Source organism: Gymnogyps californianus, chromosome 5, assembly GCF_018139145.2.
Source record: "Gymnogyps californianus isolate 813 chromosome 5, ASM1813914v2, whole genome shotgun sequence".
Classification (NCBI taxonomy): domain Eukaryota; kingdom Metazoa; phylum Chordata; class Aves; order Accipitriformes; family Cathartidae; genus Gymnogyps; species Gymnogyps californianus.
In genome coordinates this window covers 47136170-47156486 of record NC_059475.1, presented here as the reverse complement: position 1 = coordinate 47156486, position 20317 = coordinate 47136170, and the positions used below count along the sequence as shown (strand labels likewise).

The 20317-nt window shown below is 43.1% G+C and overlaps 1 protein-coding gene across 4 annotated transcripts in view; it reads right to left on the bottom strand.

Annotated features, from left to right (window-relative positions):
• Positions 1 to 19182, bottom strand: part of NRXN3 (neurexin 3) — a 988734-nt gene extending 969552 nt beyond the window's left edge. For all 4 annotated transcript variants that reach the window (XM_050898472.1, XM_050898473.1, XM_050898470.1 and 1 more), the window contains exon 1: positions 18474 to 19182. In XM_050898472.1, coding sequence (XP_050754429.1) covers positions 18474 to 19182 — 709 coding nt within the window. The remainder of the gene's footprint in view (positions 1 to 18473) is intronic.
• Positions 19183 to 20317: the final 1135 nt, after the last annotated feature.

Genomic DNA, 20317 nt, shown 5'->3' with positions numbered 1-20317 from the left:
GATGGCAGGCTGTCCCCCTGCAACCCATGTTGGTTAACGGCAGAGCAGAGATTCCCCTGCAGTCCGTGGAGGACCCCATGGTGGAGCAGGTGGCTGGGCCCAGAAAAGGCCGCGACTCTGTGGGAAAGCCCACGCTGGAGCAGTTTGTGGAGGACTGCAGTGTGTGCAAAGGACTTGAGTTAGAGAAAATCACGGGGGGCTGACCCCCGTGAGAGGGACCCCACACTGGAGCAGGGGAAGAGTGTGAGGAGCCCTCCCCCTGTGGAAGGAGCAGCAGAGACAATGTGGGATGAACTGACTGCAACCCCCATTCCTGCCCCCCTGCTCCACTGGGGGGAGGAGATAGAGGTATCAGGAGCAAAGCTGAGCCCGGGAGGACAAGGAGGGGTGGGGGGAAGGTGTGTTTTTAAGATATGGTTCTATTTCTCATCATTCTACTCTGATTTGATTGGTAGCAGATTAAATTGGTTTATTTTTCCCCAAAATCGAGTCTGTTTTGCCTGTGACCATAAGTGGTGAGTGATTCCTCCCTGTCCTTGTCTGGACCCATGAGTTTTTTGATGTATTTTCTCCTTCCCATCCCACCAGGGGGGAGGACTGAGCGAGCGGCTGTGTGGTGCTTTGTTGCTGGCTGGGCTTAAACCACGACAGAGGCACTGATTCCTTCTTACCAGTGTAATACAGTTTAATCCCCACTTGTAAATAACTAGAGAAAAAGAAACTCTCCAAGAGGAGGATATTGCCTATCAGTCATAATGTCTATGAACTTAATTACTTGTTATGGGTGAAAGAGTAACTGTTGTAGCTTCTATCTACTGGAGGAAGTAGAACATTCTTCCGTTCCAAATGGTGAATGCTTGATGAACCCCCCCACAATAACATGAAGAGTAAGGAAAAAATACAGGCCTTGTGTTAGGAACACTGAGGTCAACAGCACCACTCCAAGGTATGTCCTACAGACTGGGTGATGGTACGCAAGAACTATGAGCCAGTCTTGAGCTTGGAGATGTTAGTGGATAAAGGCCCACTTCACTATCCTAAACTTCAGACAGAAGACAATATGTATGCATCTGCTAGGTTCCTTCAGACCTAGAACAAGGAAACAACATCCCCTATTATTGGTGCAACGTAGCATGAGCAAAAGCTGCTTCTTCACTCCTACGTAGTCTCTTCTGTGACTCCCAGAGAAAGCAACACCCACTTGTATTGGGGGCAAGCTTTCTTATGAGTGACACCCTGAAAAAGAATGCAGAAAAAGATATAAAAGATTAAACTGGTCCGATAGCTATAGCCATACTGTGATTTACAAAAGAGGATGAGGCTGTCTCCAAAGATTTATGCACTAAACTCTGAAAGTGTTCCTAATCACCACTGCAAATTTGCAGGTGTATAATGTGTGTGGGCTGTATTATTAGGGAAGAAGACAACTGTTATCCTCCAATATCTCACTAAACTTCTTGGCATGATATTCAGGTTACTAAGAAAGTAAAATCTATCGATCTGAGAATTGTATTCACTGCAATTTAATGACAAAATGGAAAACCCTAGAAAGCACAAGTTGGGCCTTCTGGTATGTCAGAACATGCAGTCTTGTCCTGTATTTCATCTATAAAGTCTCAAGTGAAAACATTCAGGGTTGGTCTGAACCTCTAATGTCTATTATTCCATGGTAGCACCTTGCCACCATGGCAGACATAGCCATAGTGTTTGGGATGTCCAGTGCCATCTGCAAGACCACCTTGGCCAATCCCCTCTTTAATAATGTCTGAGCACATGTCTCTGTTAAAAATGTGGTAAATGCCATGCTGCCACCTTTCAGTAGTTCTTCAGAGTCCCATTTGGGTTTGACTGTTCCTTATAATTTTATTCCCTACAGCATCTCCTTCAGGAAACGCATGACGCTCAAATAAAGAAATTGTATGTTGCCAAAAGTAATGACTATCGACATATTCAGTCCCACAGGAGGAACTGGAATCCCTTCTCCACTCATTTTGCACTGGTATTACTCAACTGATGCTGGCAAAGAGCTCTGGCATGGCCGAAGAGGCCTATTTATTAATATAGTAATTTTGGTTGGACCATGTGACTTCCTGTAAGCTATACTTGATATCCTGATCTCCGGGGTCTCTGAAACTCTTAAGAACAACTTCTGAGCACTTAACAGCACCTTAATATGCCTCAGTTTGCATGACACTACTTCACCAGATGACAGGATATAGCAGGTCCTTTGGTAGTAAGCATTAATACTGCTTTACCACTACATCTTACTCTTCACAGTCATTCTCCATACCAATAGGGAAAGACATTTTCCGTTGTCTCAAATGCAGTGCAGACCACCTTCTTACCGACTCCAGATCACTCAGCAGTGTGCAGTCTCATGACATACAGATTATTGTTGGTTTGCTGGATATGGGCCGACTTTGGGCTATTCCTGACAAGGTTTGAGGCAGGACCTTGGCAATCACCTTAGAAAATACAGGACCTGGCTCCAGTACCAATGATAATTAAGACAGCCTTGGTGCTGCTGCCTCAGCACATGAGTAGCATCAGCTCTGGCTGTTCTCTGCCTGCTATCTTTTCCACACTAGTCTTTGCTTTCCTGTCTGCTATAGGAGGCCCTGAATGAAGCCACCTCATTTGAGAGCAGAAGGCTGGAGCTTGTCTCCAACAGGGCCTTCAAAGACTGTTCCAGCAGATGGAGCTTTTACCTCATGTCTTGCAATTTACACATTCTTGTGGAGAATGACAATCGGGCATCTGCTCCTTTCTGAGATAACCACACACAGAAGAGATGCCTGTTGTGTCCATCCCATATAATGATTAACCCTGGAAAATATAGAGCGCTTAAAGCTGGCAGGGCTTTGAATCCCAGAGGGCTCAGGAGGAGTCAATTCAGACAGACAGGAGCAATTCATAGCAAATGGTCTAGGAGATAACAGAGATTAGTATTTTCTCTAAAATTAGTTTAGCTTGTGTTAGCCATGTTCCACTATGTAGTTCTCTGTCATAAGGGCTGAAGGGAAATAAAAGAAGGTCACAGCACCTTTATGTCATCCTATTAAAGGAAAGGGAGACTCAAAGCTCCTACAACTCCTCTAATTTCATATATGTGGAATGTGTGGGCCCAATAGGATCCATAGTGACATCTGAAGACCTAGAAGACTTCAGTTCCCAAAGCCAAGAGCAGAGGAACGAGAAAAAAAGATGACTGTTGTAGGGAAAAAGAGATTCATGCATCGCTGCATTGTTCTTATACCTGGCAAGGTTCTTGGGACACATTGGATGAGGGCTAGGAAGGTGTGAGGAGTGTCTCTAGTATCAGGTAGCCAATTCCAGCAAGGGAATCAAACATCAAAAGGAGGGAGATTTCGAGCCCTCCCAGCAGATGCTCATGGAACAGATCCTCAAAAGATATTGATACTTCCCTTAGCTGAAGACAAATACTAGGATGCAAATGTGAAAGTACAGCTTTACCTTCCAGCTGGGTGTCTTGAAGGCTGATCAGTTTTCCATGCTTGGGCCGCCTTCCCACCTCAAACACACAGCGCGACTGGGTTCTCCCTTGTTGACTCGCTTTCTTTTTCTCCAGTTGCAGAGCCCAGCCCCCAGCCTCCCGTAGCTTTGCCTCAGAGAGACTGCTTTGCCTCCCAGTGCCAGAATGCAAAAGCTGGTCTGGCCAGTCACAACCGGGATGCTCTTCCCCTGCCAGCCATGATCATCTTGACAGTTCTGCTTTCTCCTCACATCATCTGTCATTTCTCTCACTCCACCTTCCCTTCCTGAAATCAGCCTCCTCCATCTACCACATTAGGGTTGGGGGCAAGAGGAACAAGGATCAGTGCCAAAGACGGAGAGCTATGTGCTTCCTTCCTACTCCCAACAGAGTGATGAGCCCAACAGAACCAGGGTCAAGCCTGGATGGGACAATTAGGCTGGAGGAAAAGCAGTGAAAAGCAGCAGAGCCATAAGCAGCTACAAAAATCAACTCATCATACTGCTGCTCTGAGGAAGGAACAGCTGGAGTGTTGATGTTTAGGTGTGGTTTGGCTTATGAAAGACTGCCAGAAAGATTTAAGGAAAAGATCCACACAGTCACAGGCCTGGGCACCACTCTCCAACCATCTATCATGGAGCTAATAGCTCTAGCAATACGTCTCAGTCTGGACTGGCCACTCTTTTCTGTGAGTATCTTGGGATCCACTTTGACAGCACTACCAACAAATGTCACTCCTGATCTTGGCATTGCCTGTTAGTTTAGATCTGTTTCCTTCTGGCCTAGTTCTGCTGATGAGTTTTATTACAGACCTGAAGGAATTCCAGTGATATGCTTCTTCACAGCACCAATTAAATTCTGTTGTGCACTGCACTAAAATAATCCATAAGTAATGCTTACAGCTTCTAATAATTTAATTTAAACAGCTTCTGTAATAAATGCCAGGTCAGAACTGTTAGTTACCCCTGAGCGGAGGAGTCCTACTCACACTCCTGTATGTCATGCAGTAAAACAGAGTATCTGTTGGAGGACAGTACGCTTAAATGCAGTATGTCATGATTACACAGAAAATAAGAGAGCACTTTTGGGCTAAAGAGCCTCTACTCAAGTCTTCTCATTATGTTATTGTTTCCAGAATAAGCACAAGGTCATCATGCCCCATTTGCCACCATCTTCATTCCATGCAGAACTTTCTGCTCACTTGGGTGCCTGTTGTTTGCCAGGCAACTTTGTTTTCAAGGGTAACACGAGAAATGGGACATACTGGAACCACTTTCAGTGTCTAAAGAAGAGACTTTTGGGCAACAAACACAGAAACAAGAACTCTTGTAAAATGTTCTTTTTAAGCTGCTCAAAGAGAGCAAAGATAAAAAGCCCAGGTCTTTTCAGGAATTCATTTTTCCATGTGATCTTCTCTCAAAATAACCAAACAAAACAAAAAAGTCCAATCAAAAACTCTTCTGTCTCCATCACAGACGAACAACCTTCTATAAAGTTAGATCTACCCCTGTCCTGTTTTTTGCTGGGATAGAGTTAATTTTCTTCGTAGTAGCTGGTACAGTGCTGTGTTTTGGATTTAGTGTGAGAATGATGTTGATAACACACTGATGTTTTAGCTGTTGCTAAGTAGCGCTTATCTTAAGCCAAGGACTTTTCAGTTTCCCATGCTCTGCCAGCGAGCAGGTGTACAAGAAGCCAGGACAGCTGACCCAAACTAGCCAAAGGGATATTCCATACCATAGAACGTCATGCTCAGTATATAAACTGGGAGGAGTTGGCCGGGAGGGGTGGATGGCTGCTCGGGCATCAGTCAGCGGGTGATGAGCAATTGCATTGTGCATCACTTGTCTTTTCTTGGGTCTAATTTCTCTCTTTTTATTATATTCATTTTCATTACAATCATTATTATTGTTATTGTATTTGTATTATTATTGGTTTAGGGTTTTTTGGTTTGGGGTTTTTGGTTGGGTTTTTTTTTGTTATTAAACTGTTCTTATCTCAACCCATGAGTTTTACTTTTTTTCCCGATTCTCCTCCCCATCCCCCTGGGAGGGGGGAGGAGTGAGTGAGTGGCTGCATGGTGCTTAGTTGCTGGCTGGGGTTAAACCATGACAATCCCTCAGCTGGAAGCCCAGCACATAAGAGTCCTGCTTTCAGTGGTTCATTGGAGTCACTCCACTCTGGAGCAAAGTTTCCAGTAAACCTCACCGTCTATATTGACAATGAACACTAGGCAGGAAGAGAAGGTTACATGAGAGCATCACCTTGGCAAGTTTGCAGAAATGCAGAGGGGAGGGGAAACATAAGACCCTTTTACACTTTCTCCTGTCACCTTCCATCCAAGGGAATGTTCAGTAAAGTATTCAAAGACTTGGAATTAGTGCTTCATTTTGGTATTTTTGATGAAATCATAAACCTTTCTCTACTGGAAACATTTAAAGGAACTGGATCTTCTCTTCCCTGTTTTGAAAAGTTATATTGAAGAGCACATAAACCACATACGGGCAAAACCAGCTAAAACTTTTATTGCTACAGATTTATTTTTCCTCATTACTGACTATAAACCAACACTAAACAGAGGAATTCATAAAGCATAGCCCAAATAGTGCAGCACACTGGCAAGAGGTAGGGAACAAGCTGGTTCAAGATGGTTTCAGCTGACAAAGTTATGTGACAACAGCCACAAAGGGCAGAACTTCTTGGATATGGACAATCCATTCCACCAGGAAGAATAAAAAGAGATCTTTCTTTGAATTTCAATCAACTGAAATTTTACAAGAATCCCTAAAATCCAAAGCCCCATTTTTAGCTTCACATTCAATGTAAACCACAGTATTTTGCATCTTTTCTAGCACACTTGGATAAAACTAGATAAACTACTATATTGTTTAATACTCAGAATTTAGCATTCTGGATTCCAGTCCCACCTCAGGCAGCTTCTGACTTGATACCCTTCAATAATTCACATTCTGCTTGCCTCTCAGTTTTGCCATCAGTAAAATGGAGATAACACGCATTTCACAGTGTGGTAGAGTGATGTGAAGGCTGACTGATTTATCACTAGTTGTGAGATGCTTAGGAATACTCTGATGAAATGTGCCACATGTATGCACAATTTATTATTAACCTGACAGCGGTTTAGCTCTTTTATTTTCCTGCCTTGCACACAATTCAAGTGCCGGATGCCTGAAGCACATTTGAATGGATGCCATGTGGCATTTTGATTGTAGCAGGTACTACCATTTAATTCTGAAATTCACAACTTTAACATCACATTAAAGCAGGATTTTTGCAATTAATTTTCCTTCTTTGCTCAGTTTTAAAAAAAGAACATTTAAATGGCCTTGGTTTTAGTTCAGTATCAGATCATTAAAATTACTAAAGGCAAACACGGGCAAGGAAGGAATCTCATAGAGAAATGTGCTCTTTGGGCCAAATCTTTAGAGGTGAAAAAGGATGGAAATAAATACAATACAGAGGTAAAATGATCAAAACTACTATTTAGAAGCCCAAACCAGCCATGAGGCTCCAAGGTGCCTGAATCACTTTTCAAAATGGAACTTAAAAGTAGTAATTTTTTAAAATGACAAGATCAACAAATCTAAATAGATTTGGGTTTAGTTCTTAGTTATGCACATCTTTCATTGGTATGAATGAAGGCTTTGCCTGACTAAAGAGCACTTGGCGTATGAGGTTAATTTTAAGGTGAATACTACTTATGTGACCAGATGTGCAAGAAAACATTTCATACAATGATCTGTACATTTGATATATTTTCTACAGAACAGCTCATTAATGACGCAGTATCTGCAAGTTCAAATAGTTCATGTACCCACACTGCAGCAGTCAGCCAGCCGTTCACAAGGAGAAAACAACTGTGCAAGTGTAAGGATAGAAACTAAAACAGATGAAACCTACATTTTGTTTCACTCCCAGACCTGAAAGTGGCTTAAATTGTTTTAGTCAGCTTTCCAACAACAACATTTTGTCAAGTAACCAAGAGGAAACTTAAGCAATTTCAGCTCTGGAAGAAAACCAGTGGAGACTGTTACAAATGCCCCAAAATAGTGGGATATAGATTCATAGATTTTTAAGGTCAGAGGGAGCATTAAATAGACCTACAACACAGCAGTGACCTCCACTGTAAGAGGTAGCAGGGCTATAATTAAACACCATTGACAAATGAGGTCTGAAATCACAGCCAATTGTTCTCCAGAGATAGAGGATCTGTTACTTAGTACTTTGGTTTAGCTATCTTTTGCCTCGGGCAAACTGGGAGTCACCACACTGGCAGCGGCAATGACAGGGAAAACATCCCAGAGCTCAAGAATGGCTGTCATGCCATACTAGCGCAGTTCCCAGCTGATTTTCATAGGCAGAGCCTTGCTCATGCAGCCCAAATCTCAGCTTGGGCTGGCTGCTTTTCAAAGAGCATTTCTTGCACAGAAATCTTTGGGAATGCCTGCTGCCCAGTCCTCAGGTCCAGCTATATTGCAAACTACTTAGGTTCAATTCAACACACTAAAAAGCTAAAGACCAAACTGCTGACAATCCCAAACTCTCAAATCAGCAGCTGTGGTTCTTCTTTAATATATGCAGCCTTGCTGCCTTCACCGTCACTGTTCAGAGACTGCACTGTTCAATGATACTGGCATATCAGAAGTCAAATGGGGAATAACCCACCCAAGTCTGTCCACTCAAGATCATTCCTTGGGCCCTTCCTTTAGTGGAGCTCTTGACAAACAGCAGTATCTACAGATCTGTCACTTCCAATGAACTTAAATGATAACAGTGCTTCACGCTACTCTTCCCTCCTGGGAGGTTTCAAAGGGTATTGATCTGACTCATCGCCCTACCTGTGCTCCAGGCTCTACTCGCTGTCTGCGAGCTGGAAATCTGTTCTCTCTGGTCAAGCCTAACCTATGCTTAGGTCTCCTTTTGCCTCCACTTCTGAGCCTAACAGTTCCCACAGTTGTAGCACAGTGGGGTTGAGTCCACGGGTTTTCATTAGAGCTTTTTAGTCAGTGTGGGAGCATATGCCCCTTCCTTAAAGCACTTCAACATTTTTGTGATATATTGCAGCTCATCTGTAGTAGGTTTGTATTAGGGACCATAATCTCAGTAGGTTATAAAATAAGCTAGAAATACATGTGTAATTGATATAGATTAGATTTTAAACAAAGTCAGAATCCAGAAATTCTACAAAATAAAAATACATCACTTTTTCTGGAGTTTGTCATCAAAATCAGTATTTTTTTCTAAATATTTTGATTTGAATGAAACCACCATTTCTCACGAGGAAAACATTTCCAAGCTGTCTTATTCTGATGTGTCTTAGCTGGTCAAAATGTTGCTTCACACATCTTTCATTTGAACATGCCACAAGATAGGGCAGTCAAAAAGCAGTCTGCCTTACAGATACATTTATGTGTAAGATGCAAAGTAGAGATAAAGTGTATAGGTATATAGGTCTCACATCTGTTCAAAACCAGCAGGTTTGGGAATTTGTTGTAGATGTGTTCATTGCTGCAGCTGAGACACAGCTGAGCATTTCAGCTTCAGTAATGAAGGAGAATAGAGAATTTAGGAGGAGACAGCTAAGCCAGTAACCTAAATTACAATTCAATCATCGGAGCCCTAATTTTTTTTTATTTTCAATGAAGAAAAAAAAATTCAGATCTCCAACAGCACAGTGCCCACTAGAGGAACTCTGAAGAAGAGGGTTTTGCCATTTTCTGCAGCATCCAATGTTTTCTCAGAGGGTCTTCTACCCAATAATAAACCTATAGCCATACCACTATCATCATACGACTACCTTCCAAGCTGCTGTGATCACACAGCTATCAGCACCTAAGCTGGAAAATTTTCAGCTAGATACGCCTGTATGAGTTGCACCTCATCTTTGACACTAATATAAACATACCTCTAGCTCTGGTTATCCTGAGAGATGTAACAACGCTACTGCTTCACGATGGCAATATACCCAATCCATATTTTTTTGTGTTCATTGATCTCCTGTTATCTTCCTTAAAAGTCAAAGCTATATGAATAACAAGGACTTACACAGATCTCCAATTACACCAGAGGTCTGGCAGGCATCATGCAGGGTGGTCCCTTTGCGCAGTCCCCTGCCTCCTACCGCACCGAGTCCCAGGGCAGCTCTCACAGGAGCCACAGAAGAAAAGGCAAAAGACAGAATAAAAAGCACAGAAATTCTGGCTACCTTCCCAGCTTTTTCTTTTAGGTGGTCCTAGACAAGCAATTTAATCTCCTTTTCTTTTCACAAATCTCACTTTTTTCTTTTTTCCCTTCTTTTTTTAACAGCATTTTATTAAGGAATGATTCCATACACTTCTTTCCCATTTAAAAAAATTCTTTGGGGAATATAAGCAATATATTTTCAGCCATGTACAGAAAGGAGCTTAAGGAATTTAGCTGCAAACACCACTGAGCTATGAAATTTGCAGATCATAACACAAGCCGCTCTCATCTCTGCTAGCCATCTCTGCCTCAGCTGTGGTTTCTGACCTGCCTCAGTGGACAAACCTGCCTTTAGCTCCAAGGATTTCTCCTATATTACCTTGAGGAGAAAGGTACTGAGAGCCACTCTGACCCTGAAAGCCAAGCTGGCAGGATGGAAGCAGCAGGAAAGACCAGAAAATCACACACATACCTGCGGAGACACACCAGAGGTTTGGAAAACTCAGACAGTGTCATTTTTCTCAAGTACTAAGGCAACAAACAGAGAAGAAATGAAAATCCACCCAAGAGACTACAGTCTGAGAAAGGCTTCTGAATAGATACAGCAGCCAAGCAAACTCTGGGGCCTGCCAGCAGCATTAGAGATTGAAGCCTGGTTTTAACCTACAGCTCAAATTTCTACACGTACCAATGAACTGCTTCTTCCTTGCTGATAAAGGTCTCTGTCAAATACTCAGAGCCAAACCCAGTCCATTACATTCACTCAGGTTACTTTGCTGGTCAAATTCAATGAGTAAGAGGAGGAAGATCACACCTCAGAGCAAAATCCTGAGAGCCAAGTACCCCTTTCCTCCTCAGCCTACACTGCAAACTGCAGACCAGCTACAAATACACCTGCTGTATCTAATAAGCAGTTAGAGTTGTGTTGACGAGAGTTAACAGGAAAAGAAAGAAGATTTTACCTACCCTTTCAGTGCCTTAGAACCACAAAACACTTGCCAGCTTTGGGCTAATTAAACACTCAAAAACAACTCAATGGGCTTTCTTCTCTGTTGTGCTGCTTTTTATGGAATGATTTATACAGGAACAGACGAAGTGCAAACTCTGCCATTCTGCTCTGGTAGCTTTTTATACTCTCTTTGCTTTCCCTGACAACATAAGGTCGAGCCAAGTCTCGAGCATGGAGGGTGAAAGGGGCAGGCTGGAACCAGCAGCCACAGCAGGGAGAGCATCAATGCAGACAGGTAGGCAGAGGTGGGTCACCGCACAAGGAAAAGCATCTGATCAGCATCTGAGGTTCATGACAGAGGACATTTGGGGGAAGTCAGTGGAGCACACGGGACAGATACAAAAAAAGAGTCAAAAGCTCTCCTTCTCCCATTGCTCCTATCAGCACCCTGCAGTGCAGCATCTGCACCATGTCACCTGACAGGGAAGAGGCTACACTGCTGCTTGGGCTCTGTCTTTACCAGCACAACTGCAGCCTGGCCTGGGAAGAGTCTGAGTACTCATAGCGTGACACTGCACAAAGCAGCAGGAAACTGGGAGATTTCAGTTGAAAAGAAAGATGAGGAACACTCCTCAAAGATGGCCACTTAACAAGGAAAGACACCTTAACTTCTAACTGCAAGCCTAGCTGGAAAACGGACAATCAAACAAGGTCATCCTACTGCGTGCTCATGAATTATCATCATTTACCTGTCCTGCTAAGATATTTATACATCTCTATCACTGTCATACAGAAGCATATGGGATTCTTAATACCTAGAGTACAGGAAGCCCCACTGGCTACATATTTCAGATATGGAAACTGAGACACAGAGGGTAACCAGGTACATATCCCCTGCAAAGAAAGGTCAGTTGATTCAATCTTGAGTCCTTTAGTCTGCCAGCAAATCACCCCAGGGATGCAGGAAGTCTGTGGCAGAAACGGAAATTAGTCTCTTAGGTGCTAACGCTCTTATGACCAGACCATCCAAGTTCTGCTGCCCCAGTCCACTTTCTTTACACTTTTCTTTGGTCTCCTCTCAGGATAATGAGGTGAGCAAGTGTACATGCAGACAGGGCCTCGACAGCTGACATCATAGCATGACTGGCAACGCTGTCAGCAACACAGAATGTGAATCCAGTGTACTCAGGTCCCAGCCCCATTTCAGAGCAAACACATTCAAATACAAATCAGTTCTGCTTCGAGTAGTCAGTGACATCCACAGTCCTCCCTACCTCCCCATATCTACCTCTCTCAGCCCTTGGGCTGTTTTGCACCCAGCTGACAGCTCCTGGACCTGTTCACACATGGAAGAAGGGCAAATGCTTTGCTCTGCAGGGTAGGTTTACAATGGCAGTGAGCCTGTCTGCAATGAAGGATTGTGGGAGAGACACACACATACACCCAAAAGTCACATTGCTGTCTCTGGACAACAATAACATGGCAGTTGCCTTGCTTTCTATAGGGAGAGGAAGAAGCTTTGCTATCCATCAAGTTCAAAGTGGGTCAGCAAAGGAACAAGAGGTAAAGTGAAATCAGAAGTTGGCCCAGGACAGGTCGTCACTCTACCATTTCATCACATGGATTATCACCTTCTCCCGCACTCGGGAGCACTCAGTGCTGAGGTTGACGTGCAGAGGCTCATCTTCTCTTAGTAGTGCCAGAGTTTGCCGGACAGATGTGCTGCTCCTCCACTTCTTTCCCTGTAGCTTTGTCACGCCGTTTCCAGCATCCTCGAGGTATCTGGGAGAATTATCTCCCTCCATTTTCCACCAAAACTTAACAAAAATTACCCTGTGGCAAATGACCTGCACACCTCCACCCTGAAATAAGGATGAAAGCAAGGCTACAGCATGTGCTGTCTTGCTTGGGGCTACATTTACTGCTGATTGACCTCCATGACAGGCTGCCTAGCTCAGCAGAAGCCTGGACAGTAATAATAGATCAACTCTTTTTTTTGTCTCTTTTCCCCTTTTTTTTTTTTTTTAGGGCAAAACCAAAGGAAAATAAATCTTCCTTCTGAAATAAAATTATCTCCTGACCCTAAGTTGGAAAGAGAAATTTCTGGCTCTGCTTACCTTCATAATTATTATTAGTTACTTTTATTTAAATCTTTATTTAGTAAGGCAAAAAAAATCCAGTTTAGATCCTAGCTGTGCACACTTTGGGACAGAGTACGAGCCAGCAGGCTGGTCTATGGGCTGACAGAGGAAGCTGGTATCCAGACTCCAGCTAGATTTAGTCCTCCAGAAGCTCACTCAATCCATTCAAATCTACTCTTTGCGATAGCCAAGAACTGTTCTCTTATACTATCAGGCAGGTAAAACCAAGACAGAACAGCTGCTGTAAACAGCCTATGTGAACTATGGCTTACTCTTTTATAAAATAACATTTTCATACTGTTTTTTTCCCTGAGTCCCACCTCCTTCTTGCCTACAAATTGTTCTCGCTCTTCACCAGTTCCACCTCACACCAAATGGCAATCATCTCCTTTGTACCCAACCACAATTTGCTTCATTTCAGTAGAGATGTCCAAGCTTTGCCTAACTGAGGGCTATAACTTGTCTGTTGCCTGAGGTCTGCAGCTGATCTGCAATCAAGCAGAAAAGGATTGTAGCCTCATGGTCATCTATAATACAGAAGAGTGAAACAAGAAGAATATAGCTGTCAGCATGTATTGCAGCTAGACTGTTTGAATCAATGGCACACTCCATACAGGGGCCTGTAATCTCTCTGTGGCTCCCCTGCATTAAAAGCTGGGGAGGGTACAAAACAAATCCAGCTAGGTCTGGAGCTGTAGGCAGTCCACGCTTAGTGAGGGGAGATGGGTCCTAGGCCATTTCTGTGAAGGGGTATGCAGGATCTAAATTGAAATTCTGTGGCTCCTGCTCAGTTTTAACATTTATTATGAAGAATAACAAATGGTGCTTAAACTGCACTTTGGAGTTTCAAAGCACTTTACAAACATTAATTACTATCTTAACACATCGTCTTTCTCTGGTGCTCATCTGGCAATGCATCAAAAAATTACAACCAGACTGGAAAAAGATTACTATTTTAAATACAACCAAAGGAACTTAAATCAGGAAGAATGAGCAAGAGAAAGAGATGGGGAAAAACTAAGTCATGAGCAGAGTTCTTACTACCTTTCTGCCCAATGGCCAGAGCTGGCGCATAAGAAGTAGCATAAACCAGCAGATCTGCCCCTTGCAATATTTACTCCACAGCCCTTGGAGACAATCAATTCTAGAGTTTTGCACTGGTGAGTGAAGATCTGGGCCCCCCAAAGCGTGTCCCAGAACTGCCTGCTGCCCTCTAGAACAGCAGAGTACAAGACGAAATGTAAGGTCTGCAGCTGTTTATTGCTGGTGAATTCAACAACAACCAATTTATATTCATCTATCAAGGAATATGCAAGTGGAAGCAAATATTATGGTCATGTTCATTTGTTTCTGATTACAAAATGTATGTAAATGCATATGCAAATTAAGTGCACCCATCAGGATCATGGCAAAGTGCCAAACTAGCCCTTAGTATTACAAAGTTTGGGGTGGCTGGCAGGGAGATACGGTGATTGCAAGTGAGGCTACACAGTCCCTTTAGATGCAGCCAAAACTGGGCTGCTCCAAAGGGGCAGGTGGATAAATCCTGCAGTAACTTGCCACTTTAAATGAAGCTGAGGGGCTATAGAAAAATCTGTTCCCGCTGCAGTTAGAAGTGTGATAATTACAGAGCAACGGGCTCCTCTGTCATTCAGCAGGCAGCATCCCCAGGAAATCTTGCTCTGTAATCAAGGGAAGAGGTGCAATCAAGCCCCTATTCAGGCTTCGTTTAGAAACAGCCCCTGCAGGCAACACAAAGGCTTCAGCATGGTGCTTTGTGAAGCTGGTGATCACATCAACATCTTGGTTCTGCAACTACAAGCAGAGTTAATGGCATTTCTAAGCACATCTTCTGTTCACCTTTCCTCACAAAGTCCAGAAGGGGCCTAGGAAGAGGGGTGAAGTCTTGGGCCAAAACACTCTTGTACATACAATGTTGCACTCACACTGTCCACGTTAGCGAACTCACTCTCTACACCACGATATCGGAGCAAGAGAGAATTTCTTGCGGACTAAGGAAGACAGCGTGATCCTGAATGAGCAGATAGGAACATGCTCATCTGGCTGCTACAGCAGCACAGTTTTCAAAATTTGCGTGGGGAAGGTTTTGTTGGGGTTGTTTTTTCCAGTGACGTGAATGTATCTGTGCTGCTCACATTCTACAGGAACCTCATTCTCTTGGCAGCAGCCTGATCCCACAGAGAGCTGAGGTTTATTAGAGGGGAAGGTGTCTCTGACTTCAGCTTTCATGTCTAATGCCACCATTGCCCAGAAACATACAAATTAATTGCTACTCAAATCAGCCATCCTTTGTACCCTCCAGAGCTGTCAGAGTCAATGAACCAGTTTACTCCAACTGCAATAAAAATAGTATCACATTTTATTCAAAACAGCCAAACCTTCCAAAGTGTGCATGCATTTGCACTCCCACTGTATACACTCAGACACAGAAATCGTACTTCTCATTGACCAGCAATGACCTGCTAGGCTACCCATCTGGCCATGTAGCTACCATGACATACACAATCCTGGTAACTCTGGGTGCACATTAAATGCCAAAACTCTTTCTGCACATCGAGGGCACATTCTGGACAAGATTTACAGTTTTGTCTCAGTATGGAATGGTTGTTCTCTGCTGAGGTTCACCATAACTGGAACTGCACTTTGCGTTACATTAACCCCTAATACTGTAAATGGAGCCTCATTCCGTCACAGTACAGAATCAGCAGGTTCTACTCTCTATTTATTTCCTATTTCTCTGGCCACAGAATAAATGAGTTTGCTGTGGTTTTACCATCTGCAGACATAGGTATCAGTCAATAGCCAAGTAATGGCCTGGACACTGTCAAGAGAACTCTTTATTAAAAAGGTACATATTGCATTTGGCTGTTCAAACAGAAGTTGTTATTGATTGGATCCCATCAGTTCCCAGTAAAAGAGCCAACTCTGGTGACGAAATGAAAATACGCACACAGACTACAGACTAGTAAATACTGTAATGGAGTTAAGGATCCCCCTCAAAAGGGAGTTGTTGATATCCAGTTGAAAGAGCACGTCTTTTTCAAAAATGAGACTGGGAATAAAATAACCATGTTACTTCTGCAAGTATCCAGAGGCAGGATAAGGAAACAAAACAAAAGGGAACAGTTCTGACAACAAACATCTCAATCTCTTGGAAAAAAAGCAAACAAAGAAAATACAAGTTGGTTAATGGCCAATCAAGCCAGAGGCAGGAAGAGCCTGCATCCTGGTCTGCCGTTCCTACCACATCCTACTGTTCATCAGTGAAGGTTCCGCCACACTCATGGAATTGAAAGAGAGCATCTTTGGAGTTTGCTACATTTTTCAAAGTCAGATAAAAAGGTGGCTATACTTAACTTGGTTCCTGTTTTGTTTCCTTGCCACTTTTCTTTGTCTGCTTGTTTCCCCTTACCGAACAGCTTTTCTTCTGTTTTCCCCTTTTTTTCACAATCTGCACAGACACTGTAACATTTTTGGGTGACAGCATTTAACACACAGAAATCACCACTACTGCAGCATAAAGGAGGCAGAAAACAAGGCTGATTATAAAATTCTAACATAAACCAAATATACACCATGAAGCAATACAAGAGAAAACTGAAGAACCGGACAAGGTAATGACTGTTTGTGGAAATCTCTACATTTGTTCCATTGGAAAAGTTCTCTGCACAGCATCTTCTGTGTGAGTAAACAGACCACAGCTAACAGTGAGTTAAAAATGTTTACTAAAAAAGGTACATTGTGACAAACTTCTTTGCTCACCCTTAACAGAAGGTTGGGCTGGAAACTGATGAATCACTATAAGAAACAAACGGCAATGGTGACGCATGGCTTCAAAAGGTAACAATAGCACCGCTTGATCTGTGATGTCTACAACAGAAATATCCCTGGATTCATTAGAAGATGGATTTCATATTGCTCCACTCACCCAGGAAATGCAGAAATTCCACAACTCAAGCCCTGGTTAGAGCTCTCACAACTGCCCCACAGGTACATGGAAGCCTTGCTCACTTAGAATATTTTCTCAATACATTTACTGAAAACCATATGCTGTTGATGTTTTGAGCAGCTCTCCATGGAGTCTGGATCCATGAGCCCAGCAGTAGAAAGAGGCTTATATCTTTATGTTTCAGGGTCCACATGCCTGTGTGGCTCTTGCAATCTTCCATCACCCAAAACTGGCATTTAGACATGAGGTATGTTTGCTCTGTAAGCGTATGACGATCAGGCCTGGTGGCCTAGCTACTGAAGTGCCTGGTCACACCCAGCAGTCTCTCCAGCTCCATGTAACTCATAGTTCAAGCACAGAAAATAGTTCTGGCTCTTTATTGGTTTGGACCTGATCAGTGTGGAGCAAATAGCCAGGAAGAATTCTGGTGTTCAGCACTTCACAGGCTCATACCTCCTATCTAATGGTCATGTACTGTTACTGTAGTATTTGGATATAAAGCCAAATTTTCTGTTATCATTAAAAGCACGTTAAAATGAATGCACATATGGATGTCATGTTTATTTTCCAAATCTTCCCTTCCTATAAAAACATGTTTGCTTCTCCATCTATACTGTAAATGTAGAGCTGTATTTACATGGTATTTCTGTAGGGCTTTTTGCTTACATTCAACAGTATAGGGACTTTATTTTCAGCACTTCTCACATTCTACATACTAAGTTCTGGTTAATCTACTTTCATTGCCAAAAGAAGTAAAAAAATGTTAGTTGTGATAAGATATTATTGCAAGTATTTCAATTTTGACAAAATATCAGGTTTGTTTTTTTTTTTTCCTTGAGATTGGACACTTCTTTCCAGGTTTCATCTTTGGCTTAAGCTCAAACTGTTGTGTTTAAACCCAAATGTCATAAAAAATGCTGTGATGAGATTCTCAAATTCACACTGGGATTTCCAGTCGATTTACTCAAGTCTCTTGCACATACAGAGTTAATTACCATCACACTGCTAAAGACCAAGGAAAAAAACCTGAAATACACTTCATCATGGGGTTTGCATGACTTAAAACTTCTGGACTCAAATTTTAAAAGAGAGTATGAAACAATATAGAAACACTCAAATCCCTCCTCCCTTTGCAATACTAAGATCGTTCAGCAGGTCCCAAAGCAATTTAATCAAGGATGCTAAAACAATCAAGGTGCCATTCAGCAATTCATATGCAAGCAATTGAGGGGGAGCATGGAGCTTCCACAGATGAGCAACAGCTAACATCAAAGATGGCCTAACTTTTGCAATATCAAATCAGTTATGTTAGTCATACATACATGGCTCCTGTTTACCAACACTTCACTCAGTTTTCAGGGACACAGGGCAGTGGAATTCACCCAGACAGCTAAGATAACTTCTTACCGCTGCTTTTACCAACACCAACATAGGGTACTTCTGTATTTACCAATTTATGGTCTCTACCCTTATTAATAAGTTGGTGATGAAAATCTGCCCATGCTACAAATGCAGCATCCTTTCAGAAAGGCACTTTTTGCAATTGCTCATGCTCTTTACTCCCATTTCATTACTTCCAGCTGGAAAAAGAACAGTGGAACTTTAATTCCTTTGATAGCCACCAGCAGGGATAAGAGCTCAGTCGTAGCCCTGCTAAGTGACAAATTAACTCTTTGGATTATGTAAAGATCAATGGGAAGCAGGGAAGTATTCTCTTACCTTCAGAACACAGCTTGCCAGCATATCCAGTGGCTGAGCAGTCACAGTGTGGCTCGCCATCCAGAAGGAAGCAAGTGCCACCATTTTCACATGGGTTTTCTGCGCAAAGCCCTTCCATTTCCAGTCGTACCCCTTGACTGCCCAGCAGCTGTGGCTCAAAGTTGCCGTATTTCAGATCCAGGATAAATCCTTGAAATGGAGGCTCACCCAGAACACCATCAAGGGTCAAGGCAGCAGGACGGATGTCCAATGGGACTCCACCAACAAAAAGGTCACTGACGATATTCATATACTGGCGTTGTGGACGCACCTCACCCGGCTTGGCTTCACCATCCAGCACTAGCACCGTCCGAAGGTGATTGCGGCTGACCATCAGGAAGTGCCAGTTGCTGTCGTTGACCTGCTTGTCTGTGATAACCGTAGTCTCTGCACAGTCCACACTGAACTGGAGCTGGATGCGCCCATCAACAAGGGATAGACAGAGGAAGTCACAGACACCACCATCATCAAAGTAGAGGAGCAGCCCAGCAGAGACGTTGGTCTTGAACTGGAAGCTGAGTTCACTCCTAGTGCTGGCATCCCAGCGGAGGTAGCGGGCCCACTGGTTGGGGATGCCCATGAACTCCAGACCCAAACAGAGACCCAGCAAGGAGCCCAGCAGCAAACTCACCTTCAAGGTGAAGTAGACGGAGTGCAGAGTGAAGCCCATTGTTTCAAGAATCTGTTCTTCCCTAGGAGAAAAACAAAAGCCACACTACTGGGAGGAGAACCCCAGCAGTCAACACCAAATGTTAAATCCAACAGGAAGAGGAGGAGAGCACAGAGAGTGACACAGAGAGAGGGAGAGTAAGTGGAAAGTGAGATAGCAAGTGCACGTGACCAAGAGGAAATGTCTCCTCCCCAAGGAAAGATCTCAATTATCCTTTAGGATCCAGAGGCTTTTATCTCAGAAGTACAGGGTATATGAAGTGACTTCTCCAGCCGGTGTACTTTTGTGAAGGGCAAAATAACCCAGAGTGATTTGTTTTGATAGAACACAAAGGTGACACTGGTTGTTCCAGGGAGGAAGGAAAGGCAGAGTTGAAGCCCAAGCCTCAAATTCTGGTTTCCTAGAAGTGCTGACAATACTGACGGAGGTGGCAGAGAGATGGAGGAGAGAGTGAATTCATAAAACACGTGATCCTCGAGAGGGCAAAAATAAAGTCAATCTTCATGATGCACTGGTGGCTACCCAGCCCATAATTCACTGCTTGGCACTCACAGAGCTTGCAGGACCTGTGGGGTGGGGAGAAGAAAAGAAAGGAAAAAGTTAGTCCTACTACTCACCATATCTTTACCATGAAGCTTATTAACATCTTGTCCAGTAACTCATTTACATTTCTTGATACTCTGGCCACTTCTTCATGCCTGCAGTTGGCTATACAGTCCTCCAAAGCAGCAAGGACATCTATGTCCTCAAAACTTAACGGACCAAATAGAGAACTCACCAAGTGATCTGCACACACCACAATGCTGAGCAACGTAAAAATACACCAATTTAACTCCTTCGATGGATGCAATCTCATTGAATTTACTGAGAGAAATGGTGCTGAAGCTTCTCCAGTAACAATTACCTCTCAATGAAAATGCTTAGGGCAAAGACCAATGTTCCTTAGAGTTTAAAAGTTGATACAGGGCAAGAGAAGACGTTATCCAAACTTCCCATTCCACTGCTTTCATTATGCTTCCTAGCCCACCAAGCAAGCCTTAGAGAAGACAACCCTGCTGTCAGCCTGTCATGCAATAGCTGCTTTTATTTTACTTGTCTTGTACACTTCAGAGACTCTAACAGGGACCTTTGCAAT